This window comes from Ylistrum balloti, unplaced genomic scaffold, assembly GCF_031769215.1.
Source record: "Ylistrum balloti isolate Yb309-2 unplaced genomic scaffold, AGI_CSIRO_Ybal_v1 Utg371032, whole genome shotgun sequence".
Lineage (NCBI taxonomy): Eukaryota > Metazoa > Mollusca > Bivalvia > Pectinida > Pectinidae > Ylistrum > Ylistrum balloti.
In genome coordinates, this window is record NW_026782573.1 from 160,377 (window position 1) to 186,996 (window position 26,620).

Sequence of the window (26,620 nt, forward strand, 5' to 3'; positions counted from 1 at the left end):
CATACGAATATCTTTTCATATAATTACTTGATTTTTTTTACGTAAATCAGACCTTGATAATTTAATCAATTATCAGACTGTTGAGTTATCAGGAATGTCCGTGTATATGTAGCAGTGTAGATCTTTGCCAGTTTAAACACCAACAAACACACTTGTAAAGGGTTCTCCGATTGATAAAACTACATTTATCACCCTGTAACAATATAAAACAATCATTAGCGATGGCTTTACCATAAATTACTTCGTAGATATCGCACATATACAGCACAATATAAATATTTTGATAACAAGCCGTTCGCTTATACATGTAGGTATAGAACTATTAAAATTACAAATACTTTAACTAGATTTACAGTTTCAAATATAATAGTTACATGCTATATTGAGCATAATTATATATAATGAATATTGCAAATCTTATCATCCATGTACATACAGAACAGATCGTTAAAAACGCAATAAATTGAATATACATCGGGCTTTTAAGGGCGTACCCATTTGTGGAATAGGGCGGTGGGATCACTGTACAGCCGACGATATAGTACTAATAAGTAACAGTAATCTGCATAAAAAACAAACACAATACAGTAAATTAAAAAAAACCATATAGCGTTACCGGTACATATATATAAATCCGACCACGATTACACAAATCAAATATACTTTCAAAGGAAGCAAATGAATTAGTAATTGCACAATTAATTTAGTGAAAATTAGTAAATGTCTTACCTGTCAAAATTCCATCCTGTCAGTCAAGTGCCTATGGACAGAGTGCCGAATAGCGCGCCAAAAATGACCAAAATACAAAAACGACAAAGAAAACACTGACCATTGGCTAAGGAAAGAGGTACTGACGGGATTATCAGAAACTGGCCAATCAAGAAATAGAAATACCTTAAACATACACCAAGGCCAAAATAAAGGGAAACGCATATTTAAATTAATAGACGGACGCTATATATGTATTGGTATAATAAAAACATGAAATAACGAAATATCGTCTCTGCCACATATATGTTTCATTTTAGCTTAAATTCACACATATGTAATTGTTTAGGAATGACACAGTGGCTGTGTGATATGGGTCTTAAGGAAGTCGACGACGACGACGACGACGATGATGATGATGATGATGATTATATTTGATACATTATTCAGGGTTTTGGAAAAAAAAATACTACACATACATTTTCTGTGATGAAAAATTTGTCCTGTTAAGTTTTTTTCACCGTGGCGATAAATAATATACATGTACCTTTGTATGCCTTTTCTGCTCGATCCAAGAATAACCTTTTCTGGTGATGACACAGCAATATTTCCTTGTTTACTGGGTTTATCGTCCAGTAAATAGTCGGGACTATTTTGAGGGAGTAAGTTGCAGGTGTCTACCTCAATGAACAACATACCTGAGGCCCGTCTACTTCCATCCAGTATAATCAGTCAAATCAGCACAGACCGATCCATTTCGGAGATTCATGAAAACACAAACCGCAACGGGTAGTAGGAACCGTCGAACTATGTATCTTTACTTGAACATACAAATGTACAACACACTACAGACGTAGCTATCACAGCCCCCTTTACGGAGCAGTTCAACAATCTGACACAAACGATTCCACACAAATGATTATAAGACAATATCATTTATTCACACGTGTTCTAAATAAATATTTAAATATATAAAGACATTAAAAGAAAAATATTAATGATGTTTTGATATGTTTACCATGCATTGTATAAAAATCAATTTAGAATTGTATCGTTCAATATTCTTTATGAACAAACCATCTTAAAGTATTGGCGAAATCAGCGTTTTTCCTGACAATTGCAAAAAAGAAAAGAAAAAAAAAAAATGAAATAAAAACAAAAAAACAACAACGCGGGAATGCCTTCTTAGATGGTTGTACAAATATTGGTTTGTGTAAATAACCATTGTTGCCAATTGGAGCCGAATAAAGACGGAGATTCACACATTGATCGTGACCTTCTAACTTCTTTCGAGGCAGTGATACATATTCTCCATAAATGGTAGCATCCTGACCACATCTTAATTATCGACACAAGTGAACGGTTAAACTATTTGTTGAATTGATTGATTTAGAAATTTGAACAAACGTTGCACTTCGTCATGCATATGCCGGATGTTCCTATATGTGTTTATCAAATTTATCAACGGCTTTCTAAAGACGAAAACTGGCCATAGCAGAATTAAGGTACACGTTTTCTTATCATATATTTAAAATTTCACTAAGAGGGATATCTTTTCCGATTTCAGATTCGTACGTTTACTAAATTGTCCATGGTAAATGTACATGAACAACAATCTAACATTAGTGTCACGTAAGATCCCATCACTAAATGGTATATTTACTTTCGTCAATTCTTTCGAAAATGCAGCGAATTTTCTATCAGAATGCAAGACGACCTAAACCTGAAATATTCTATTGCTGTTTGGCAAAGGATTCTGACAAAGAGGTCGTTGGAGAAAACATATATACATGTACGAATTATCTCTCTTCAAACATTTTTGTTTTCGATAACGTAGGAGCGAGTTTAGTATGCTGTATTACGGCTGTCAGGACCTACATTAAAATGTAGATGGCCTCACAGGAGTTTGGGATGAATTGAATATCGGCGCTCTCATGCTATATACTATTCATAATTAAAAAAACTCAATAAATTTGAAGTGTGTTAGAACCATCTTCGATACTCCGGGGGGTTACGATTATTTTCACTCCCTGCATCCTTGGAGCATTTCGTTGCAAAACGGAAGGCACAAGCGAACAAATTTGATTGGTCTAGAACTGGTTTCAGGAGAAAAAAGTGCCCAATCACACACTGATAGCTCCTTTACAAAGGAACGACACCCGTCTTCAAAGCTAGTAGTCCATACCGTTATGACCTCGAGATTCGTCTAATATACATCAAAGTTCTCAAACTAGTCTTTTCGTCTTATCCAAAAGGTGTCGCACATAGAGCATTCAGTTTTGCCGTGACATGTTCCAGGGGTGCAGAGAGCGAAAGTGATCGAAACATCTGGAGTATTGAGGATTGATTAGAATGCACCAAACAAATTACACCCACATGTATGTCTTGGCCAGGAGACAGAACCAAAAAACTTTCTTCACAGGGGCGAACGCCCAGCTAAAGATAAAATGAGACATATCAAGGCAGACATGAGGGAAAGTTGTTGTTTGGAAATAAGAATAGTTCAGATCCCAAATTAAGTCATCTTTTCATAATCATACAATCTGTACAACAGGCACAATTCGTAAGTCCTAACTGAAGGCAATAAGGTACAAAGTTTTGTCATTCATACAACACAACCAATATCAAATATCAATGACAGCTTAAGTGAGATAAAAAGGACAATCGATCGTAATGAAGATTAGAAGACACTAAATGAAAGTAAACACTTCGATGACATAGCAATGCGTACCATGTACACAAATGTATTTTGTATACTATTTGTTGCGACTTTGATTCAAAGTTCTTGCCAATGTCGTTATGTTGTTTTTCACACTTAAATGTTAATATTGATGACTATTCGGACAATATGTAGACTTGGAAAACTACAGAAAACACCAAAATGTCTATACAATGTAAATTCAAACACAAATTCGATGAATATAGACTAAAACGATTGATAAAAAACGGCAAACACGGAGAGCATTAAAAGTTCAAGGAAAACAGCACATGGTGTTCCGAAAGAGAATGCGTCTTCTGATTAACTGATTTCACCTAATATGTAAATTTTAGACCTTCCATGTAAGTAATGTCTCGTTCTCAAATGAGAACAAGGTATACAACAACGGAATCAACAGACACACAAGTACGTGTACTAACACGCATCGGTTACGCTTAACTTCACATCGATTAAGGAAATGGAATGAAATTGTTTTGACGACTGCAAAGCTTTCCCTTTATTTTCATTAATATGCATCTCTCAAAGCCCTGTGTTGTAAGTTTATCTGTCAATTTTCGACATTTTGCGCGCAAATCCTGATATTGGGAACAAAATACAATTACGTGAATAATTCGAAAACAGTTGTTCTTTACATATTGAATAAAAGTATACATGTATAAATAGTATATCTGTTATCTTGACAGTGCATAAAAACAATTTTCATTGAGTGTAAAACTACAGTCTCTAAAACAATAAGGTATAGCACGTCACAAGTTTTAAATAAGAATGTATTCCTATATATTTGTTAAACGATAGTAGATATAGAAGATCCTTCCACGTAGAAAATTTTTTAATGGTAGCTGTTGGTCCCTTTGTGGATAAGGATCAAATCGAACGTTACACAGTTAGCGGTTCACAGATCAGAACTGGTATACAGGTAGATCATGGTGTCGATAGTGGTTACAGCAAAACGACATGTTTGAAGACAAATGAATAAAACCAGACAGTATTTATCAAAAACTTTCCCTACATCACTCCACGAACACTGTTTACAATTATCATAATTCTCAGTAATGTCGTTATGGCGATTTTCATCCCTGGTTGTTTCTTGAACAGTTGTGCGTCCTTTATGTCTTCCATCTTTTTCGTTTACTAATGTCTCTTCGTTTATTGCTTGAACTATGTTTTTTCTCCATTTTGGTGTTTTCGGCTGATTACGGTTTTCCTCTGTCAGAGAATGTTGGTAAGAGTCCCGTTGATGTTTCAAACTTGTCAGAACAAATTTTTTGATCCAACATGGAATCGGTGTATCTTGGTGGTTGTGCAATTTAAGTCCAAAAATCGTGAATATCATTATCATTAGACTCAACATCAAATCCATGAGAAGGTAAATACAAACACGAGCTAAATGAGGTTCAGACGTACTGGGTAGTTTATCGGACACAGCTGTTAGGAACACTGCCATAGACAGCATAAGAGTCACACCATAACCGCTTCTCTCGCCCGGATCTGGAGACAGCAAAAACACAAGTGGATTCAGAATCCCAATGAAACTAATTGGTAGTAGAAAAACTAAGATTACAAAGAGAGGGCGCCTTTGAAATTCGATTGTCATGACAACATAATCACCCAAGGGATTCTCTGCTGTCCGGATTTGGGTTGATAGAACATTCCACATTCCGTTTTCACTAAAGTCATATGTTGTAACAGTATGAGATGGCAGAACGAAAGCAATATCACCTTTCTTGTATCCCCATGCTGCAACAATTATTTCACAAAACTGTTTATCAATTGGGTAGTATGCTGTATTCGCTGGACAGGAAATAGCATACAAATCTGGTACAATCCATGAAGCAGTTCCGCTGTTATTATAATTTATCTGAATAAAATCATTTCCTATTTTTGCAACTTTATTGTAAGGTTTACCGATGAATAGTGGAGGAACCCACACTCTTGAAGCTTTCATGAGCACACTTGTGATATTTCCATGCTGCAACGGATCCCATGACATCCGGTCGTCCGTCCACGTCAAAAGAAAATATCCAGTTATTGATAGTTTTTCGGATTTATCATCAAAGTCATTGATTGAATATAAATTAAAAGCTATGTGAATACTGATTGGCTCATCTTGGTTAAACCTAGGACCGAGATTTTCGTTGTAACCTTGAAACAGCTGGTCGTGTAACATCTGCAAATCCTGTCTGGAGGAACACTTCACGTGCGGTATTACTATACACATCACCATGGAAATCAGTGTATGACGTGAAACCATGTTACCAACCAGTCTTCAAACACCTTACAATAAAACTTCTACAAGCAACCCTTACTGCCTTTCCCCGCGAAACGAAACAAAGTACTTTTGTTGATATGATAACTTAAGTACCAGAGTGGTATTAGTATATTGTATCCTGTCCAATCACAAAACAACGCACACTGATTCACTCATGTCAAATTTTCATTAATATGATTATGAAAAGTGATCACATGCAGGCATCCCTTTGTAAATACACACCGACGCAAGGCAGTTTACCTGGAGATTTAATCATACACCAGTCAACAAATAAGGCTTTTTTGACGTCACGCAAACGTATACAATGTTGTAAAAAATAAACTGTAGCGCTGAACAAATACTATTTGTTGATGAGGTGACCGTCCCAACAGAGAATCAATATTAAATACCGAAATTGATGTGTTTTGATGTGATTAGAAACACGCACGAAAATTACTCTCGACAGATCAATGTATATTTTTCAAGTTTTTAGGAAATTGACGAAGAAGCACTGTACATATGCAGATCAAAGTGATACAGTTCTATATGTTGTTGTTTTATGTATTATTTGTATAACATGATGCTATATGTTTACAACTCTGCCAGTTATTTCAACTACGTAACAGAAACTGACATCATTAACTATTCATCAGGTCGGACATATCATGACCTGTTAGTTTCTGGTTATTTTAATTTCGAGAAATGGTTGACAGATGTTTTTAAACGTCGACAACATAATGTTACGGAGCTGACAATAATCGATCTTCACGGACAATCTTTACTGACAATAATCGATCTTTACTGACGATGATCGATTTTCCACATTTAAGCTGATTTATGATTTATCCTGTTTTCTTAGCAGAGTTGACAACGTAGGTGTTTTTCCCCTCACTCCTCATATAAACAACTCCTTTGAGGTTTCATCCAGACCCTTCCATATTGTTGAATGTATTTCAATTGTTTTAAATCAGAGTGTAATCATTTGTGACTGTCGATGCAAACTTAATTTCATTTACCATACCTGAACAAATACTTATTACTTTGAAGAAATAAAGACCATCATGGAAATTGTGCAAAAGTCATACAAGTGAATAACACCTTTTGATACAAATTTAGAATGAGATATAGTAAAGCCAATTGATAAAACTGCACCATAAAATTGTTTCGTCCTTCTAGGGCTTGTTAGCGATACTACATCATACGGGTGTTTCGTCCTTCTAGGCCTCGTCAGTGATACTACATCATAAAACGATTTCGTCCTTCTAGGCCTCGTCAGTGATGCTACATCATGCAGCTGTTTCGTCCTTCTAGGCCTCGTCAGTGATGCTATATCATAAAACTGTTTCGTCCTTCTAGGCCTCGTCATTGATGCTTCATCATACAGCTGTTTCGTCCTTCTAGGCTTCGTCATTGATGCTTTATCATACAGTTGTTTCGTCCTTCTAGAACTCGTCACCGATGCTAAGGGCATTATTGTAGATACATTATTAAAAGAGTAAAGAGAGATACCAATCGTGATTCTGGTGATATATATCTTCTTAAGTAAAACACATGGTATCAAGTCAAATTTGGTAAAACAATTACAACACCATTCCACCTTTAATTCAGTATCTTTACAAAGAAATAATTTGGAAGAATCATTCTTATTTTAACCATCCCCAATACTTCAAAAGCCGTGCTTGTGTAAACGTTTTTCGTCAGACTTTTAATGTTCCGTATAGGATTAAAATCGCTTTGAGATTACTTCTATTTATTTTCTTGCTTTATTCGCCTTAGATTTTAATGCATTATTCGTATCGTTGTGTCATAGTATATCCTGTGGAATTGTACGAAGCGGCGACACACGTAGATACAATGTGTATTTTTTGGGAAAAGTAGGAGTAACATTGAAGGTTTGCTGAATGGGTTTAGTTTGGTTTGATATTGTTGAACAGATATGTACATTTTAGGAGGCTTACCTGTGGAGAGTGTTGGTGTCGGGTGCGTGTGTTTGTGTGAGGCTGGGATATGTTGGTGTAAGACTTTGTCTATGAGTGCGGAACTGAAGCCGACTTAATTGTGCTACCTAATTGTTACTTGCAATCGACTCCTACATAAGTATGTACTCCAAAAGTGATGTAATATCACATCTATTGTGCGTTTCCATGATCATCTGATTTACTCTCATCATGATGATAAGATAATGTTACGTACATCAATAGTATGATGGTTTGGGTCTAGATTTCTTATTGACAGATATGGTTATTCAAGAATGACCCCTCTATGTTCGAAAGCATACTTTGAGCACGTGCCTCTGTGGGATTCTTTAATATGTTCGTGTCAACCTCATTTTGATATTACGGAAATAATGCCGATTTTATAGTGCTGTCAAACTGAAGTATACTGCTAAAGGTACCCAACAGGATTACCAATCCGTTCATATTGAAAACGGCCATAACTACCATTTATGAAGACTGGAATTTCTTGACAAGCGGATAGACCTCCAATCTTTCCTCACAGAGGCAGTAACGTAATATATATATTGTACTTATACGCGATGCTTGTTCACAAAATGGAAATGTACAGATCATTTCTGAAATCAACAGGTAAAATATTATGATAGCCGTGTGGGTGTTTTAATCTACTTTAAGATACTTATTCACGAAAGGTTCTGTTTTAGCTGTTATCAGAGATGTCATGAAGTCGGTTCCAAAATTAATCCTTTTTAGCCTATTTTTGATAGCCAGTCCAAAACCATTGAAAATGATATCTGCAGTTTGAGAAGTATTATGCTACGTGACCTAAGTGATAAGGATAATAAAATCAATATGTGGATTTGATCTGAAAACCCTTGAACGTGCGAGAAAAGAAGATGCATGCTGTATCTCTCTACTAGACGTAAGATATGACTAATTTGTGAGTCTACACTTTTTGAGAGCCGAAGCATATGGTCTTGCATAGGAGCTAATGCTACTCCAGAATCCACGGTTCATTAGCATATCCATAAAAATACGTTGTTGCAACGGTCGTGTGTAGTTTGCACTAGCTGACATTTCAACTTACATCCGTTAAGTTGTGCTTTTTAAATAATAAGTGTGTCCTTATCGGAAACCTGGCTGATCATGATAAGAATAATGACTTATCTGCAGCGAGTTACAACTGCCACCACACATAGTTGTACATTATTTGATAATTCACAAAGGCAAATAGGAACCATGTTGTGCGATGCACGGCAAAAAAGGTTGCGTCGGTGAAAAATTCCTAATAGTGTTAATGTTGATTCATTTTGAGATCACGTGATAGATCAGAATGAATGGTTATGTAAAGAGGCCCGTGAAAACCAGTTTTCACTGCAAGGTACGCGGAAGAAAATTATCTGATGATTTAATAACTGACTGGAGATGGCGTTTGTTATTTGATTTATTTATGTATTGCGTTATTAATACCCATTTGTTGTGGTATTTCAATGTACGATCGTAGGAGGCGGCTTAAAGTGAGTCCTCTGAAGAATAACATTTTTCTCTTATCTTTTACCAGGAAGACATCGAAGAGACCAAAATAGATCTGCTGCCTCATTACAATGCTTGGGTTATTGACTTTTCTTTTCTTTATATGTTTTTCCCCCACTCTTGGTGTCCCTCCTTATACCCGTCCTCGTATGACCTTGTGTGTTGCATGGACATTGCATCCATAAAATGAAATTAATTACTGAATCCGAATAAGCCGACACAAGACTGGCAGCATGAAAATTCTGAATATTTGCAGGTCCGTAACTAATGCAAAAATATAAGATGCAATATGCTTGCAATTTTCAAAAATGACCTACGACTTTCAAGCAGCCGAAGGAGCATGTTGTAACGCATATATATGTAAATCTAGGAGACAATTGTAATTCTATGTACTTTATTTCGCACACACAACATGATGAGATTATCAAATGTGGAATGTACATTAAGCAATTAAGACACCATCTTCAAATTCTAAAATTTTGTACAGCAATTAACTATCTTAGGGTAACAGACATTTGCGAATACATAAATGACGTTTACACGTTATCTTTTCCTCATTGATGGATCCGTGATAGATTGGTCATAACAAAATATATTTCCAGGAGTTAAGTTAGATAAGTTGTTAAAGATTAATTACATTTTGCATAACGATCATTAAGAACGTGTTGATATGGATTGTATTTACAGTATGTAGATATATCATAGATCAAATGACAATACTATGACGCCATATTGGCCTACATCAACGTTTTGCACGTCGCTTCAGATACCACCATTGTAACTTTACATCTATGTCCAATAAAATGTATAACAAATATATTTGAAATGTCTACAAATCTATCGAACGGTTGTCATGTTGTATTTATTTGTCAATCTGAATGCAACATGGGGCAAATTAATAATCATCACGTTAAAACGCCATTCCATTTATCTGTCACTCAGATTGCATTCACGTGGTGATCTCTACTGCATTTCAATTATCTTGTGTGCACTTTTGCACAATACATTCGTTTTACTCTTAATGGAAAACGTTTCTCGTTAATTCTAATTTCTTGATCGTTTTAATTTTGAATTGGAAATCACCTATAAAGATCAATAAAAATATCCATAGAAATACTACAAATGCTTTAGAATTAAGCGTCTTTTCAGGATCATACCCAAGAAACAGACAACTGCTTGATGAAGATTATAACTCACTATCCCCAGTAAAATCAAGTCAATGTATACATCTTTTAAAATGGTTCAAATTATTTTCTTTTTCATATTTATTGCCTCCGTCATTTGATTTATTCATATAAAACAAAATCGATCACATTAACAGTCAAACGGCATAACTGAAGAAAAGTAAACACAAACAAACATAATTTATCGAACATCTTTGCAACATCAACCCAGGAAAAAGGTTTATTTATATCACTGGTGCTAGTGTCATCGATGCTGTTTCGGAAGTTTTTTTCATCCTTTTTTGTTTCAAAATCAACTGTTAGTCCTTCAACTTTGTCGTCTACCAAATGTTCTTTTTTCGCTGTAACTGTGACTTGTCTCCATTTCGATGTTTTAGGCTGATTACGGTTTTCGGAGTTCAAACAATGTGTTTTAGTATCCTTCTGTCCTTTGGAGTACATCCGTACCAATCGCTTAATCCATTCAGGGATTGGGGTATCTTCTTGTTTGTGCAATTTAAGTCCCAAAATTGTAAATATCATAATATTTCCACTTAATATCAAATCGACAAGAATATATAAACAGACACGAGCTAAATGAGGCTCGGACGTACTGGGTAGCTTATTGGACACAGTCGACAGGAACACTGCCATTGACAGCATAAGAGTCACACCATAACAACTTCTCTCGCCCGGATCTGGAGACAGCAAGAAAATGAGTGGGTTCAAGATTCCAATAATATTAACTGGTAGGAGATAAATTAAAAGTACAAATAAAGGTCGCCTTTGAAATCGTATATTCATTTCAATGTAATCACCAAAGGGGTTGTTTATCACACGAATTTCGGTTGACAGAACATCCCATATTCCATTTGCAAAATAATTTGGTGTTATTGCATGCCTGTTTGGCAGAATATATTCATAATTATCCGTCTCGAAACGTAAGGGGGTAACATATATTCCACAAAGTTGTTTGTCAAACGGATAGTAAGCTATATCTGCCGAGCAAGAAACATGAAACAAGTCCGATACAGCCCAAGTAGCGTCACCATTGTTATCATATCTCACCTTAATGAGGTCATTTCTTAAGGGTTTGAAATCATTATAGGGTTTTCCAATGAACAAAGATGGAATCCATGCCTTCGGCGGATATACATTTACACTGGTGATGTTTCCATGTTGCGAAGGGTCCCAGGACATTCTGTCATCATTCCATTTTAAATTGAATGTTCCTAAGATTGAGAATTTTCCAGTTTTATCGTCAAATTCACTAACTGTATAAAAATCGAATATTATTTGTATAGAGATTTTCTCAGTTTGATTGTTTTTCGGACCAAGGTCTTTGTTGTAATCTTGAAATAACTGATCCAGTAGAATTTGTGCATCTTGTCTCAACAAACATTCCACTTGAGGTATCAAAAGAATTGTAGAAACAGCAAAAAGTTGTAAAAGCATCGTTTTAACCGACTAGCCAATATATAACATTACACAGCAATACATGAGTTGCTTCTCTCACTGTTGGCTTTCATATGAACCGAATGCTAGCGACAAGGAGACATTAAACAAATTTATTGATCTTTTTATATCCAATCAGTGATCAAGACTTCTAATTTATGAATACTATATTTTCTACTGTGGTACTGTTACACGTACATAGGCCTTGTAGCATCCATCCAATAATGAAATTTTAGAGTAACACAAAAAGTATAAATAAGCTTGTAGCTACTCATTTTACGAATGAATAGTTGAATACCTGTTTCATCAATACTCTCAACTTCACAATTAAGACGGAAATTATGTCAATCACGTATATGTACTTTACCTACCTACATGTATTAGCAGTTGCTTTAAGGTCAAAGCGAGTCATAATGATGTGAAATGTACCTGCCATTTAGTTAGGTGTGTTTAAAATGAAAGTAACAATATTTTCATCCAGCTGTACAGATTTTGTTCACACCGAAGAAACCTATTGATAACTATACATTATGTGGATGCAAGAATCAGAACTTGCTTTTATGTTGTTGAACAACATGTCTGTCAATACAACAAATTCCTTTGATGCTGTCTCTGATACTGTTTTATCAATGCACACAGATAATGCAGTGTTCACTTCAGACAAGTATGTTTACATGTCAGAATATATATATACCGCAAAATCGATCACATTAACAGTCAAACGAATTAACTGAAGAGAAATAAACACGCACAGACAAAATTTGTCGAACAATTTTGCCACTTCATCCCAGGAACATTGTTTACGTTCTTCAATGACGGTAGAATCATCAATGCTTTTTCGGACGTTCATGTCATTATTTTGTGTTTCATAATCCACTGTTTGTTCTCCATCTTTATCGTCTACCAAATGCTCGTTTATTGCTCTTACTTTTACCTGTCTCCATTTTGGTGTTTTTAACCGATGCTGATTTTCAGAGTTCAGGGAACGTATGTTAGTAACCGTTTGCCGTTTCGAACACATCCTTACGAATCGTTTAATCCATTCTGGGATCGGGGTGTCTTCTTGTTTGTGCAATTTAAGTCCCAAAATAGTAAATAGCATAATATTGCCACTTAATATCAAATCGACAAGAATATACAAACAGACACGGGCTAAATGAGGCTCGGACGCACTAGGTAGTTTATCGGACATACTCGACAGGAACACTGCCATAGACAGCATAAGAGTCACACCATAACAACTTCTCTCGCCCGGATCTGGAGGCAAGAGGAAAATCAGTGGATTTAAAATTGCAATTATACTAATCGGCAGAAGTAAAATTAAAAATGCAAAAAGAGGACGCCTTTGAAATTTTACATTCATGGCAACATAATCAACCAAGGGATCGTTGATCACACGAATTTCAGTCGACAGAACATTCCATATTCCATTTTCAAAATAGTTCGGTGTAAGTGAACTTCTGTTTGGCAGAATAAATTCGTAATTATTCGTCTCAAGGCTTGAAGGTATAACATATACTCCACAAAGTTGTTTGTCAAACGGATAATAAGCTATATCTGCCGAGCAAGACACACGGAACAAGTCCGATACAGCCCAAGAAGCGTCACCTTTGCTATCATATATCACCTTAACTAAGTCATTACTTAAAGTTTCAGCATCATCATAGGGTTTTCCGATGAACAGAGACGGAGTCCATACTTTTAGAGGATACACTTTTACACTGGTGACATTTCCATGTTGCGAAGGGTCCCAGGACATTCTATCATCATTCCATTTTAAATTGAAAGCTCCTAAGATTGAGAATTTTCCAGTTTTATCGTCAAATTCATTGATTGTATATAAATTAAAAGTTATATCAATAACGATTTTCTCAGTTTGATTGGATCTCGGACCAAGAATTTTGTTATAATCTTGAAACAGCTGATTATGTAATATCTGTACGTCTTGTCTCAACCAACATTCCACTTCAGGTATTGAAAAAAATATAGAAACAGCCATTAGAAGCAAAATCATTTTTAACTGATATTCCGATACAACAACACACAGTTTGATACGTACTGCGTCCCTCACAAGGTCTCTCATGAAATGAACTGTTTGATGTTGACACTCGGTTAACTTATTGATCAGAACCTGATGTCCAATCAGATGATGGTATAACCCACGCATCCAACGTTTTGTCATTGTGATAATTTTATAAAGAGCTGACAGTTGATTTGTTGTGGTGTATCGTTATACAAATATGTCACTGAATTCTAATTCTGTTAGTTAGATAGGTTAGAAAGAGAGATTGATGATGCAAGTGTGTTAATACAGGGAGTGTAGAGTTGGTTTACAGATTTACAGATACGACGTTTGAAATTGACTCGATAGATCTTCATATAGTTTTTACTACATTTCAATGACGCCAAAACAAACTTACAGAAACTGCTTTTCATTCTTGCAGTACAGAAATATTGATTACATAAAAATTAAGATTTGGCCCATTTCCTAAAACTTTACGGAAAGGAAATTATCTGTTTCCCGAATTTTATTCAGCAAGCGGTTAATGGTGTGAATTCCCAATGCTACTACAGAGTCGTTTACGCATGACCTAACGCTTCGTTTGGAAGGTGTGCATTTATCCATTTGATGGAGATTGATAACAAAGCAATATTTACAAAACGCTGTATTCATGGATATTTACATGGCAAAACCCTGCGGACTACGTATCGTTAAATTCTAACGCGTGATTGAATCTATATCGCGAAATGAATATAGTTAACGTAATACTTTTAATATTTTCTCTTGTGGTTTGAAGGATGTTTGTTTCATAAAAATGATAATATGAACGATATGATGGAGACAATTTTACGATGACAAGTCGTTATCAATAAATCACAACGGTTATCTGGGTCATTTCACTGTTGACTAGAAAACCATGTATCGAAGATTCTACAAAGGACTGATGTAAGCTAGGTGTCTCCATAATGGATTTGACCAGGTAGCTTTTCTACAGTGGAACTACAATCCACTGCTCTCTTTTGGGAATCTCTACACATTGAACTGTGACACCTATGTTGTGTTTTAGTGGAAACTATGGTCTCTATGATGGATATTGTTGGTTTTTTCAAATATTCGACAATGACATTGAAGGATGGGGTACGGTGATGGTGGGTTGATTTTAGCCAGCCAGGGAAATGTTTTTGCTGCCCACAGTATGAGTTTTAGTGAAATATAGAGCATTAAAATATGTAAGTTGGTGATTCATGTTTCATTGTTTTTAATGAAATAGTCATTTGTATGTTCATTTGCCAAATAACGGCCAGTTTTCAGAGCTGTCTAGCCACTACTCACCTTTTATTAATGGTGGCTGTCTCTTACCTACCACATTGTAAGTCATCGTCACCCAATCTACGCACGAGTTGTTTGATAAAAGGTAAAACATGGGTAGGTCCATTTGACGAGAGTGTTCAGAGGATCAAATATTCAGATATTGAGGAAAAACACAAGCTGGTTCAGTGAGTCTGAATATTTCAGCTTCCGAACTTTAAACTCAATGGAACTAATTTAAGGGAACATTTAATATTTATGAAGATTTTAAAAATCAGGAGGGCAAAAATTGTCAAAATTGGTCTCGGAAAGTAAACAAATTTGTTATTTACATCAGAAGCCTCGCTCACCAATTTAGACCTGAAAATCATTGTTAAGGCAAAACTCTTTAATCATTTAAACAGTTTTCCTGTCAAAATGAATGCGTATGCTGCGACAGATTTCTGATCATCGTTTGGCGCGAAAATACAGCTTTCGTAATAGAACATATTCTGCAGCTGATTTCCAGTAAGATTTATTGTTTTGTGATATCAAATTACTATTTGAGCATTGACAGCTGGTTTTGCACTTGACTTCACATACCAAGCTGGTTATAAGTGGTGGTTTTCAACATTTGAATTTCTCAATGCTTTTCATTTAAAGAAAAAAGGTAACTGCTCACAATGTAGACGTATGTTAAAGCATTTTTAAGGCCGTAACGCAGAACCGAGCACCTCCTAAAGGACACCGTAACCCACGTTTTTTATATTTCAACATCTCTTTCATTTTCATTATAACGGACATGTTCATGAAGTTTGTATGATAATGATGATCTAAACCATGCAACATGGTATTGAGAAAATTACTGGTTTCGAAGCTCACGTCGCTTGAATATTACGGTAAATTTATTTCACCAGCTATGCAAAAGAAAAATATATGCTACATTGACAAAACATACAGATTATTTTTTATGATCATTTTTGTTTTCCAGAAAATAAACCACCAATATTCGTATAAACCTGAAATATCGCGTTGAATTAACGATTTTAATCCATGTTGAATCATCGTACAATGTTAACTATCCCGTTTAAACCAGTCTTTCACTTTGCCAATCTTAAAACCTGTTATCAGAGATAAACTTTTCTCTGTCGACTATCATTTTTCGGGGTCAAGCGGCGAATAAAACAAAGTTTTGTTGTTGTGTATAGTTTTCGTTGGAATACAACCTGCGTTTGGACACGACAATCATCTTTTCGTATCTGGAACGTCCAAAGGCTTGTCGGAATCTTTCTTGGACCAAGTCACGACGCTGTTGTCTAATGTCAATGCCCGTGTTCTACAACTAGAACGCTCTCACGAGGAGGACCTCAAACAAATGAAAGAAATGCAAATACAAATTGAAGAAATGAAAACCCAAAATATGTATCTTAAAGAAAACATGGAAGATATCAAAACCGAAAATGTTCGTCTGAAAGAAAACATGGATGGGATTAAAGAATATTTAAGTACCGTAGGTTTAAATCTAGACAGTATGTTGTCAAAACCACCACAATATCCGCCGAATTCAGATACAAACACGAACAATTCGAAGGATTTCTTTCTTTTAAAGAAAAGTAACAACGGAAATCGGACCTCGATGTTCAGAAGAATAACACGAGAACGACGACGAAACGTGCAGACTTTTAAAAAAATACCTTATCGTCGTGCTGGTTAGTATCATTTTGCAACCAATGTCAGTATTTCATTAGTTAAGCAATTAAATTCAGTGTCAGAACCAATGTTTATCTAGGTCAGCACAATTAGTTGACATGAAATATTCCGGAGGTTTATCGTTGGCCTGCTATTTATTATTGTTTATTAATGTTTTTCCTATTGTGGACGAAATATGTGTTACTCATCATTTGTTTTCTCTGATACTCCTGTACACTTAAATCAATACCAACATGATTTGTTAATGCATAATGGTGAAGTTAGTTTAAAACCGTAATTAATATTCTAATGTATTTTATACTATTTCAGGTTCTATTGATAAAGTCAGTTTAAAACTGTAATAAATATTTAAGTATATTTCATACTATGTCAGCTTTAGATATGTAAATATTGTTTTTATCATTTTGTTTAATTACGGGGTTGCTGCACAACTCCCCACCCCTACCCCAGTTTAAGTCATTGTTGTGTTTTACGGTATCTAACTCTAAATTTTTAAAAGATGCTACTCATAGGTTTGTCTTTTGTACAATCATATTATTTCAAGTTCTATTGATAAACTTAGTTTAAAACTGTAATCAATGTTTCAGTTTCTGTTCCGGAAAATGCCGCATTTCACGCAGTTCTGGACATTGATTTGGTAAATCCGGGTAAAGGCTACCAGATAGTTTTTGGGCAAGTTTTAACCAATACTGGGAGAATGTACAGTAGCAACACAGGAACATTCTCATGTGGGTCCTCTGGGACGTATGTCTTCATGTGGACGGTAACTTTAGCGTTCGACCACTGGACGGACACTCATTTAGTCCGCAACGGACAAGTAATAGGAATCATAGTAGCTGGAAACGCATATCACTACGGATCGTACTCAGGCACTGCTTTAGTTAATCTGGATGTTGGAGATGAGGTGTTTGTGAAGGTAGATTATCACCAAGAAAACACTACCATTTACTCCGCAGCCAGTACTTTCACGGGTTTCAAGCTTTTTTGATAGCTTCTCATCATATTATTTTTTTCGAGTTTTCTAATAAACGTTGATTAAATTACTCGTCAGTTTCATCAGGTGTTGTTAAGCCTCACACCGTCAAATTTGCATGGCATGTATTAAAATTTTTATTGTAACGTAATAAACATTTTTGTCAGCATTTGTAGACAGAGCAATTTTTAAAACAAATCTTAAGTGTCAATATTTAGTGATATTCTCTACCTTGTGTGACGGTATAACGTTTTAATGTCAAGATTGATAAAATTGAAATTTATTAAATTTGCATTTGATATCAGAATGTGGGTGTCGACATTTTGTAAGTCTTTTTCAATAAGTATACCACACTTTTGTTTGACCTAGACATTTTAAGAACAGATGTTTTACTTGATAACCTAATAGTCTAACAACACAGTATGCACATGTCTTATCTATAGGGAACCTTAAGCCGCCATTTCCCTGTATAAGGTCAAATCAATGTGATTTGTCAAATAACACCGGATCCAAATGTATGAGGTGTCACCATGTACCTAATACACGACAGATCAATAATATCAGTCACCAAGACACTTGTATCATACAAGTTCGGATACTCAAGCGCTGATTTAATAAAAGCTCCTCATTTAGTTTTTCAATTCATACTAAGATTATTTAGACTGGGTTGTTGGATGCAATCTCAGATTCCGTTGATTGTATTATCAGTGAAAGTGATAACCATATTATAGAAAGGATCGTAATACTAAAGAGCCTCATAGCTGTGACATAGTATCATTTTTACCCTGGTCTGGTTCCAAATTACTAACCTGGGCTTCCTATACGAGTGTGACATATGTCTAGTTTCACACCTGTTTTCTCCTATTTATTCAATAGTCCCAGATATTATTAAAGGTCATTCACCCATTCTCCATGTAATTCCACAACCAACTCCAATCTCTTTTCTAATAACATGTTTCTCTTGTTCATTACTATTCACCGTGATGCGCCTAGTCCGATCTAAAAATTGACAACACAACCTGTTTCTTTGCTACTTTGCGCCGTCTCACAAAGTAACCATAAAATTTCAACGACCAACCTCGTACAGATATGTTTTCATCTCTCTTAAGGAGAGCTCAGATATCTTTCCCGGAATACCTTACTGGCCTGAAACGACTTTAGATGTTAATAGCCTTCGAGCCAGGAGATTGAAAACTCATTAACAGTAATGCCTGTTTTGATAGTAAGCAGGTGTTTTCCTGTTTTATGGCGAATGACCTTTTGTATATTATTTCTTTTCTGCATCAATTTACTTTGACTTAAATCCTATGATAGCTATATATCACATATATTCTAACATGTACGTGTTTAAATTAAATCTATTCTCCTCAGTAGACATACATACATGGTAGTTTGATGCTGCTGCCCTTCCCCTGAAGATGTATGCTAATTTTCATTTTTCTTTGATCGATAATTTCTATTTTAATAAGCATAATCATGACAAAACGCGGCAACAAAACTAACAACTTTAAAGTTTGCATATTTTACAAGCACGCATCCACTTATAGTATGTGAAGCATGTTGAAAATGATTTATTACGAAAATACATTCTTAATAATCATGGTGTAACTTTGTTTTGCCTGCTATCCTCTATGCGGCTCTCCCTCCGTGTAATGTTTGAAGCCTAATTACGGATGAACATTTCTGTATTTCTTGTGGCAACCAACTTTTAATGAGTAAAACGTACATGTATATTCATCATTTATATCTTCTAAATACTATTTGATATAAATCAAACGCACGAACATGCTATAGTTCTGAACAAAAATTATCCTATGTATGACGTATTATTTACATATATCGGTAATGGTGTTAAGTATCTGGTTCCGAATTATCGTCCTCTTTCCGGTAGGCGGTGGTATATGTATGCTATAAATCGCGCGTCGATATTAAAAATATTATAAGTTTCTTCATTTTTATAGATACATGAAAATATTTGACTAGAAGAATTTTAATGCACTCTGGACATGGAAAAAGTGAAATTATTTTACCATGTCACAACTTCGCTTTTCAAACCAAACATCATTCAAGCACAAGCAATTATTCCACAGCCCCAAAATCAATCGGCAGATTGGATGCGACTTTTGAATCCAATGTACAAGGATAAGATTCCAGATGGAGTCTGGTTCTGTTCAACACTTTTCAATGGTAATCTGCCAAACAAATCGCCTTATGGCACACAGCGCGTGAAGATACCGATTGAAAAAGTTTTCAGCCAACTTGGAAGCAGCGTGAATCTGTACCTTGGACAAAAAGCGGAGGTCTCCGGTAACAAATATATCCGGCTTATGGCTGTAAAGGAAGGCGATACCTTTGAATGTTTAGAGCATATGCAGAAGATTGATCCTGTCGACAACGAATGGATGAAGTTTACTTCGGATACCGAATTTGCAGTTGCTAAACGACCTGTTTGGGTGGAAGTATTTTTCCCCTATAAAATTCAGGTGGAAAACGAAGAGTGGGATACAGTGGAAGAGTAAGTGACATTATCTTAATGTGAAAGCAAATAATTATATGCTCAAATTTTTTTAATGTAGATACCAAATTTTGATCGCGATCAGAAAGCATAAGAGAACTTACGAGGAAAACAGAACTTTGTTTTTTAAAAAGTTATAATGTATACGTAAATGTATTTCAGTGAAGGTTGAATTTTGCTCTTTCGTTCATTAGGCTCAATAAAAGCTAGACCAGAGGTTTGGTTAAAAAACTTGGATGTTATTTTAGGCAAATTGAGCAATGGAGGATCAAACGCATCCGGTTGACAATTTATGAAACTCATTAAGAAGAGCACTAAATGAGTGATTGTCCAATGATTTAGTGATTCTCTAGCAAAGTTATATGTAAAAATTCTCTTGAACTGAATGATGATTTCATTTCCTATTAACAATTACTATTATACATAAAAAACGGGAAAAATAACTAATAAGTTTAATAGGTATGATTTCTTTATATATATATATTTTTGAAATCCCTTCATAAGAAAAAACTTATGATTTGTTTTTACGTTTTGGAGCAATATAAAACGTCAAGAAAATACTAACACGGCAATACCATCATAATCCAAACTCAAATTCCATATAACTAGACCAAGATATGAACAAAAAGATTAATAAGGAGACTCCTGAAAAAGTACATGAATAATAGCAATATAAATCAAATACACCGAATATTTGATACTATAATGAATAGCTATGGAATCATCTGCAACAAACAGCAATAAGGGATTAAAGTTTATAAATAAGTTTAATCAGAGAGTCTGTGAATAAGCAATTTGAATTAGAAGTATGCTCAGGATACTGAAATTCAAGATGCTACATAAAAAGGCTGTAAAAAACTACACAAATCGTTTCTTTTTACCATCTGAAAAATATTTTCATGTTATGTTAAAATGCAAAAATGTATCTTTAATTAATTTGGCATTGACATGCTCCTTACATTTTGTTGATAAATTCTCAATATAGGCCACACACACACACACACATACACACACACCCACTCACACACACTCCCTCCCTCTCTCTCTCTCTCTCTCTCTCACACACACACACACACACACACACACACACACACACACACACACACACACACACACACACACACACACACACACACACACATATATATAAATATATATATATTGTCTGCGTTGATTGTTCTGATCCATTAGAGTTTTACATTTTCCGTTTTTCCAGAAAAAAAATCGACTAACGGTCAAGTGTCTGACTATTTACATTACAGATTGAAGTAAATGAGAACTGGACATGATTAATCCAAACTGAACCCGTTACCCTTACGAGGGAAGTAGAAGACACCGAAATAAAGCACGATGGATGTCATGTGGAATATCAGTGACTCTATGTAATCTTTCTAAATTATACTCATACTTATAATTATACTCATTTCCACATTATGTATCTTATTTTGCTCCATATACTGTTTAAATAGATAATACTTATCTACTGTTAACTAAGAGTACCAAAAGAAAAGCATTAAAGTTATTTAAGACATAATTGATGACTTCACGATAAAATGAGATACCCAAGGAAACGATGGCATCACTTGGTGAAAGCAATTTATTACAATATATAGCATTGCAGTCGACCAAGATGTAAATGTTCATGAACTTTTCATTTTTAATTCTTTAATTGAACAATCAAACTGTTTTAAAATGATGTATTGTATATCAAATCATCATTATGTTCAGTCATTCATTGAATAAATCACATATCTTATTTGTTTTGAGTTATTTTCTTATTAACCATTTTTCTTTATTTTCGAAATTCTGTATATACTTTGAGATTCGCCTGATTTCCCTGCAAATTTCACCAACATTAGAAATGTTCACGGATTTCATAGGGAGCTCATGAAATGCTATACTTTTTAAAAACTTTCTATGTAACTAACTTTATCATTTTTTCTACGCGTGTTCATGATATCACATTTTTAGATTGCATTAATTATCAAGTAAACACAATGATTTCAGTTCCCTATCGTAAATTTTCCATTCCTGGATAGCATCATTTCTGTATCCCTAACGTATGGTGGCTACATATTGCAGTTGATTCGATATTCAAGGGCCTGCTCCCATTATTTTGTGCAAGAGTCGTCCAGTAACGGACAAAGTCGTAACACAGGCTTTCAAATGTTGCAGATTGATAAAAAGATAAGAGGAAGTTTTACGGTTATTAAAGTGATATCCTTGAGAAATATTCTACTTTTTGTGCGATATGAAGCTTGACGTATTTGATGCTCATTAGTTTGCTGATCGTTGTTGCATACCTTGATCTCATTTGAAAACAAGACATTACCTACTTGGGTTTACATGGCAAATGTTGTTGATAGAGAAGAGGACGCTTACTCTTCCGGAACAACTGTTCTTGTTTTCCTTGTACTTTTACGGGAGTCTCGGAGCAAATCTTTCTTTTGTTCATATTTTGTACTAGTTTGATTGAATTTGTGCCTGAAATATCTGAAAATATATCAAGGAAATACCTTATTTATCAGACAATCAAAGCAAACCTTAAGACATGAATGACATTTACTATGAAAAGTCTTCGCGATTCGTAATTTGATACTGTCGTACGCCTTGAGAGAAACATAAAAACAATTCATGGTGAATGCTGGTTGTTAGTAACATGAACATCCGATCAAAAAAGCGTCATGCCGAAGCGGGAAACAAATATGGCTTGTTTATCTTTTCGAAGAAATGAACATGGACAGACTTTCTGGAAAGCACGATGTCTGTGGAAACAAGTCAGACATCATAACATTGTTATTAGGAGACATAAACAACTTTACTGTTACTAGGAGACGTCAACAAAATTCTGTTGTCACTTGGAGACGCAAATAACATTACATTGATACTTAGAGACGCAAACAACGTTAAATTATTACTAGAATACGCGAATACCACAAATGATATAAAAGAGTGTGGCCATCCTCATTTTCAAGCATTTCATTTAGGAAGCCAGAAGTGTTTTCAGGACATTCATTATGTTGGAATATCTAGCTTGGCATCTAGGCAGAAATACAGATCTTTTACTGAAGAGACAGAAACAATATTCGACGGAATAAGTCAACCATCCAAAACTTGTTATTAAGGTGTGATGGATAGTTAAATCATTTAATGACTAGGTTAAGTCTTCAAAACATAGAACTGTTGTCCGGGGGCATAACTTCAGAAAAGTTGAGGTAGCTCAAGACGATATAGATTGTGCATATCTGCAATGCATAAGGATTTTAGCTAGCAAGTATGACTGAAATTGATTCAGAAGTTGAGAGGTAGCCGGTTCATCGTTGTGTCTACAGACGGATGGACTGACAACCAGCTTCCAATTTATCCACTACCTTCATTTAGGGGGCGGTAGGGATAAAAATACCCTTTATTAGAGTTTTAAAAAATAAACGGTTAACATATACGCATACGTATGATGAAAGTATATGTAAGATAGCATTTATTTCTTATTTGAGGAAGTTTTATTATTTCCCGAAATTTCATGTGATCAAAAGTATTTATGATGACGCCACCATGCTCAGGTATTTACCAAGATCTTTAGTTGACATGATCTACGTTTCTCAACTCGGTGTATACTTTGTACTAAGGAATACTTCAATATTTTCAATACATGTATCACTATGTATTTTCTTATTCCATGACATGAGCTGACTCATCTAAACAGACATCTGAAGCAGTTATTTCCCTTTGTTCACATAGAAAAGTGATTCACGAACTGAGTCAAACTGCAATGTCGCGGCTTACGGATCATAATGTTAACCAGATCTCATCAGATCCGCCAAACTGAACTCTGATCGTCTTAACCATTATCAAATAAATAATAACATTTAGCATTGTCATCTTAGAGTAAATTGATATATTACAAATAATGATTTTTATCAAAATTCCTTATACAAGTAACGCATGCAAAAGCTCTCATGTTGCATTGATATTTGACAATATATGATATGGCAAAGGGTTACTATAGCATGAATCAAATTGCAAAAAATGATAACAATCAAAATTTAATCGGTGATAAAATCACTTTTATCTAAGATTTGACTTTTATAATTAGATATACATTACATAACATAGCATAAAGTATTTCAGCTTAAATAATCAAGCGGATTGTTGGCACTGGTCACTATTATATTTCAGTCCAGTGTTTTACTCTCATGTGACAGTTGTTGTTGTTGGAAGACTATTTTAAAAGTATTGGGCTATCTTGTTTAAAGGATTTAACGTTACCGTTGCTTGCCTGGAAGTGATATACTTCCTTATTGTTCAGGAACTACTTTTAATTGTGTGGACACTGCTCATATGAGTACTCTAATCTCAGCATTGGGGCAAAGACTCGTCATTTATCAAAACATTAACACAAATTGATTGTATTCAACTCTAGGCTAGAAATTTTAATCAAATTTTAATTTAACTAGGGACACTATAATATACATCAAAAGTATACTTCATGATGTTGTTTGTATTTTATTTTTAAGCACAATTATATGTAAAAAATAAACCATTTTGATAGGTGAATCAAGTCGTTACTGGGGGTCCCTTTTTAATTGCTAGTCTGAAATTAGTTTTATTTCCATTCAGCCCTATGGCTGTTCAGGTACACTTGCGCTTGTAACTCTCCAGGGAGACGAATGAATCATCTCTGTACGCGTGTCACCTGGTTCCAAGGGTAATCCATATATAACTAAGTGCCTCAACCCAAATCACGCTTTTATGTCATTCACAGCGGAAGTAGATAGACGTGGTCTTTAAGAGCAAGACGAAAATACCAAAATGTGAGCAGAAACATAATCCAAGCTCTAATTCAATAAAACTCTTGCAAAATATGAACAAAAAAAAAGAGATTACTGAAAAAGTAAAGTGAAATAAGAAAGGGGATTCCGCAGGAGAAAGCCTTATAGGATTGTTTGTACCAATTCTGTCTCTTCTAAAAGTATTTAAACAGTAAAAGTCACTTTTGAGTTTACAGTTGTGAAGTCAGGAGACCCCAAGTTCAGGATTGTTAGGAGTTTATTGGAATACGCGAAGAAAACTTCTAGCATGAGGAAGACTAGACTTTCAGGATCATAAAACTCTGGAAAGGCAATTTCTGCTTGTACATTTGCAAATTGATTAAGGGTTCTTTGGGTGAAGCTGATGTAAATACCGCATCCTTTAAGCCACATGCCAAACGCGAGCAATAAATTTGAGGTTTACTTCAACATTTTGGACCACTTATCTGAGGAAAGATTATGATAATGATGTTGAAAGACAAGCGGAGTTAATGCAATGGAGCTAATGCTGTGTTCCGCATTCATATGGACGATAATGGATTGACCTGTGTGTGTTATAAAAGAGGAACAAGAGTACACACTAAATTATAATTTTGCTATTAAAATGTACAAAGGCGATGATAAAATGAATTTTAGTTGTTAGGTCGGTTTTGTTTTTATGGTGTGCTACACTTTGTTGTTTAAATCATCGAGAAGTGAAAGTAAACTCGATCATCCGTAGAGCTGAATGAAAGTAGAATCCCCCTCTTACCTAAGCACATCTCTGATGTGATGAAGGCTTAACTACCCCTCATGAACAATGGAACCAAGTTTCCGCTTTTTATTTGGACCTGAGATCTGACTTTGGATTTTCGTTGAATTGCTTATACAACAAAGATTGGTTCATGAATAAAAATTAGTATGGAGTGAGGCATTCGTTTATATAACCCATGGGGTCAGGTTATTTATATAAACCATGGGGCCAGGTTACATGTGTGCAGAGGTCATTCATTATGTCAACGAAGGTGAGGTCAGTCGCGCCTTATATAATGACAGGTGCAAGTTAATCATTCACCCAACGGGTTTCATGTCATAGAATCCATCTCTTTCATCACACCAGATATTCTCGGATAAGAAGGGGTTGTTTCAAGAGAAAGGTTCATCAACACACTTTCTCAACATTTTGTAACTTAGAACCATCTGAGTTTGAAGTTCTTTTGCAAGTCAGTTTCTTCAACTTACTACTTATAAACATGGTTTTAGTTTTAGTCTGTATCGATGATTAATTTATTGACATCACTCAAGTATCTAACTTGTTTCCATGATTAATTGTCATTTTTGGCTGCTTTTTTTATGGAAGGAAACTTCGAAGTGCATATCCCGGTCTCTAAAATATTATATAGATGTAATCTGATAAATGTACACCCAATAGTGAGAGACAGATCCTTGGGATGTTTAATTTCCCGGGTATTGTATATTTCAAACAAGAAAGTTCATAGTAATACGTGTACTTATCTACGCCAATCAACTTTGACGGAACGTTTTATGATAAGGCGTTGTCCGTA

The 26,620-nt window shown here is 35.1% G+C and overlaps 3 protein-coding genes across 3 annotated transcripts; 2 read left to right on the forward strand and 1 right to left on the reverse strand.

Annotated features, from left to right (window-relative positions):
* Positions 1 to 4,319: 4,319 nt before the first annotated feature.
* LOC132560198 (neuronal acetylcholine receptor subunit beta-3-like) lies at positions 4,320 to 5,678 on the reverse strand. The gene has a single exon (XM_060224851.1). It carries the CDS (start codon positions 5,676 to 5,678, stop codon positions 4,320 to 4,322), a length of 1,359 nt encoding a protein of 452 aa, XP_060080834.1.
* Positions 5,679 to 15,204: 9,526 nt separating this feature from the next.
* LOC132560199 (uncharacterized) lies at positions 15,205 to 17,768 on the forward strand. The gene is made up of 3 exons (XM_060224852.1): positions 15,205 to 15,208; positions 16,279 to 16,779; positions 17,368 to 17,768. Exons 1-3 carry the CDS (start codon positions 15,205 to 15,207, stop codon positions 17,766 to 17,768), a joined length of 906 nt encoding a protein of 301 aa, XP_060080835.1.
* Positions 17,769 to 19,730: 1,962 nt separating this feature from the next.
* On the forward strand, positions 19,731 to 22,026 carry LOC132560214 (phytanoyl-CoA hydroxylase-interacting protein-like). Its single transcript, XM_060224874.1, has 2 exons — positions 19,731 to 20,268; positions 21,531 to 22,026. The coding sequence occupies exons 1-2, from the start codon at positions 19,760 to 19,762 to the stop codon at positions 21,538 to 21,540; spliced, it is 519 nt and encodes a 172-aa protein (XP_060080857.1). The 5' UTR covers positions 19,731 to 19,759; the 3' UTR covers positions 21,541 to 22,026.
* Positions 22,027 to 26,620: the final 4,594 nt, after the last annotated feature.

Excerpts from the sequence above, each read along its gene's own strand:
- LOC132560198 (XM_060224851.1), bottom strand. The coding sequence starts at position 5,678 with ATGGTTTCACGTCATACACTGATTTCCATGGTGATGTGTATAGTAATA.
- LOC132560199 (XM_060224852.1), top strand. Across the intron at positions 16,780-17,367 it reads AATACCTTATCGTCGTGCTG|TTTCTGTTCCGGAAAATGCC; the intron begins GTTAGTATCATT and ends TCAATGTTTCAG.
- LOC132560214 (XM_060224874.1), top strand. The coding sequence starts at position 19,760 with ATGGAAAAAGTGAAATTATTTTACCATGTCACAACTTCGCTTTTCAAA.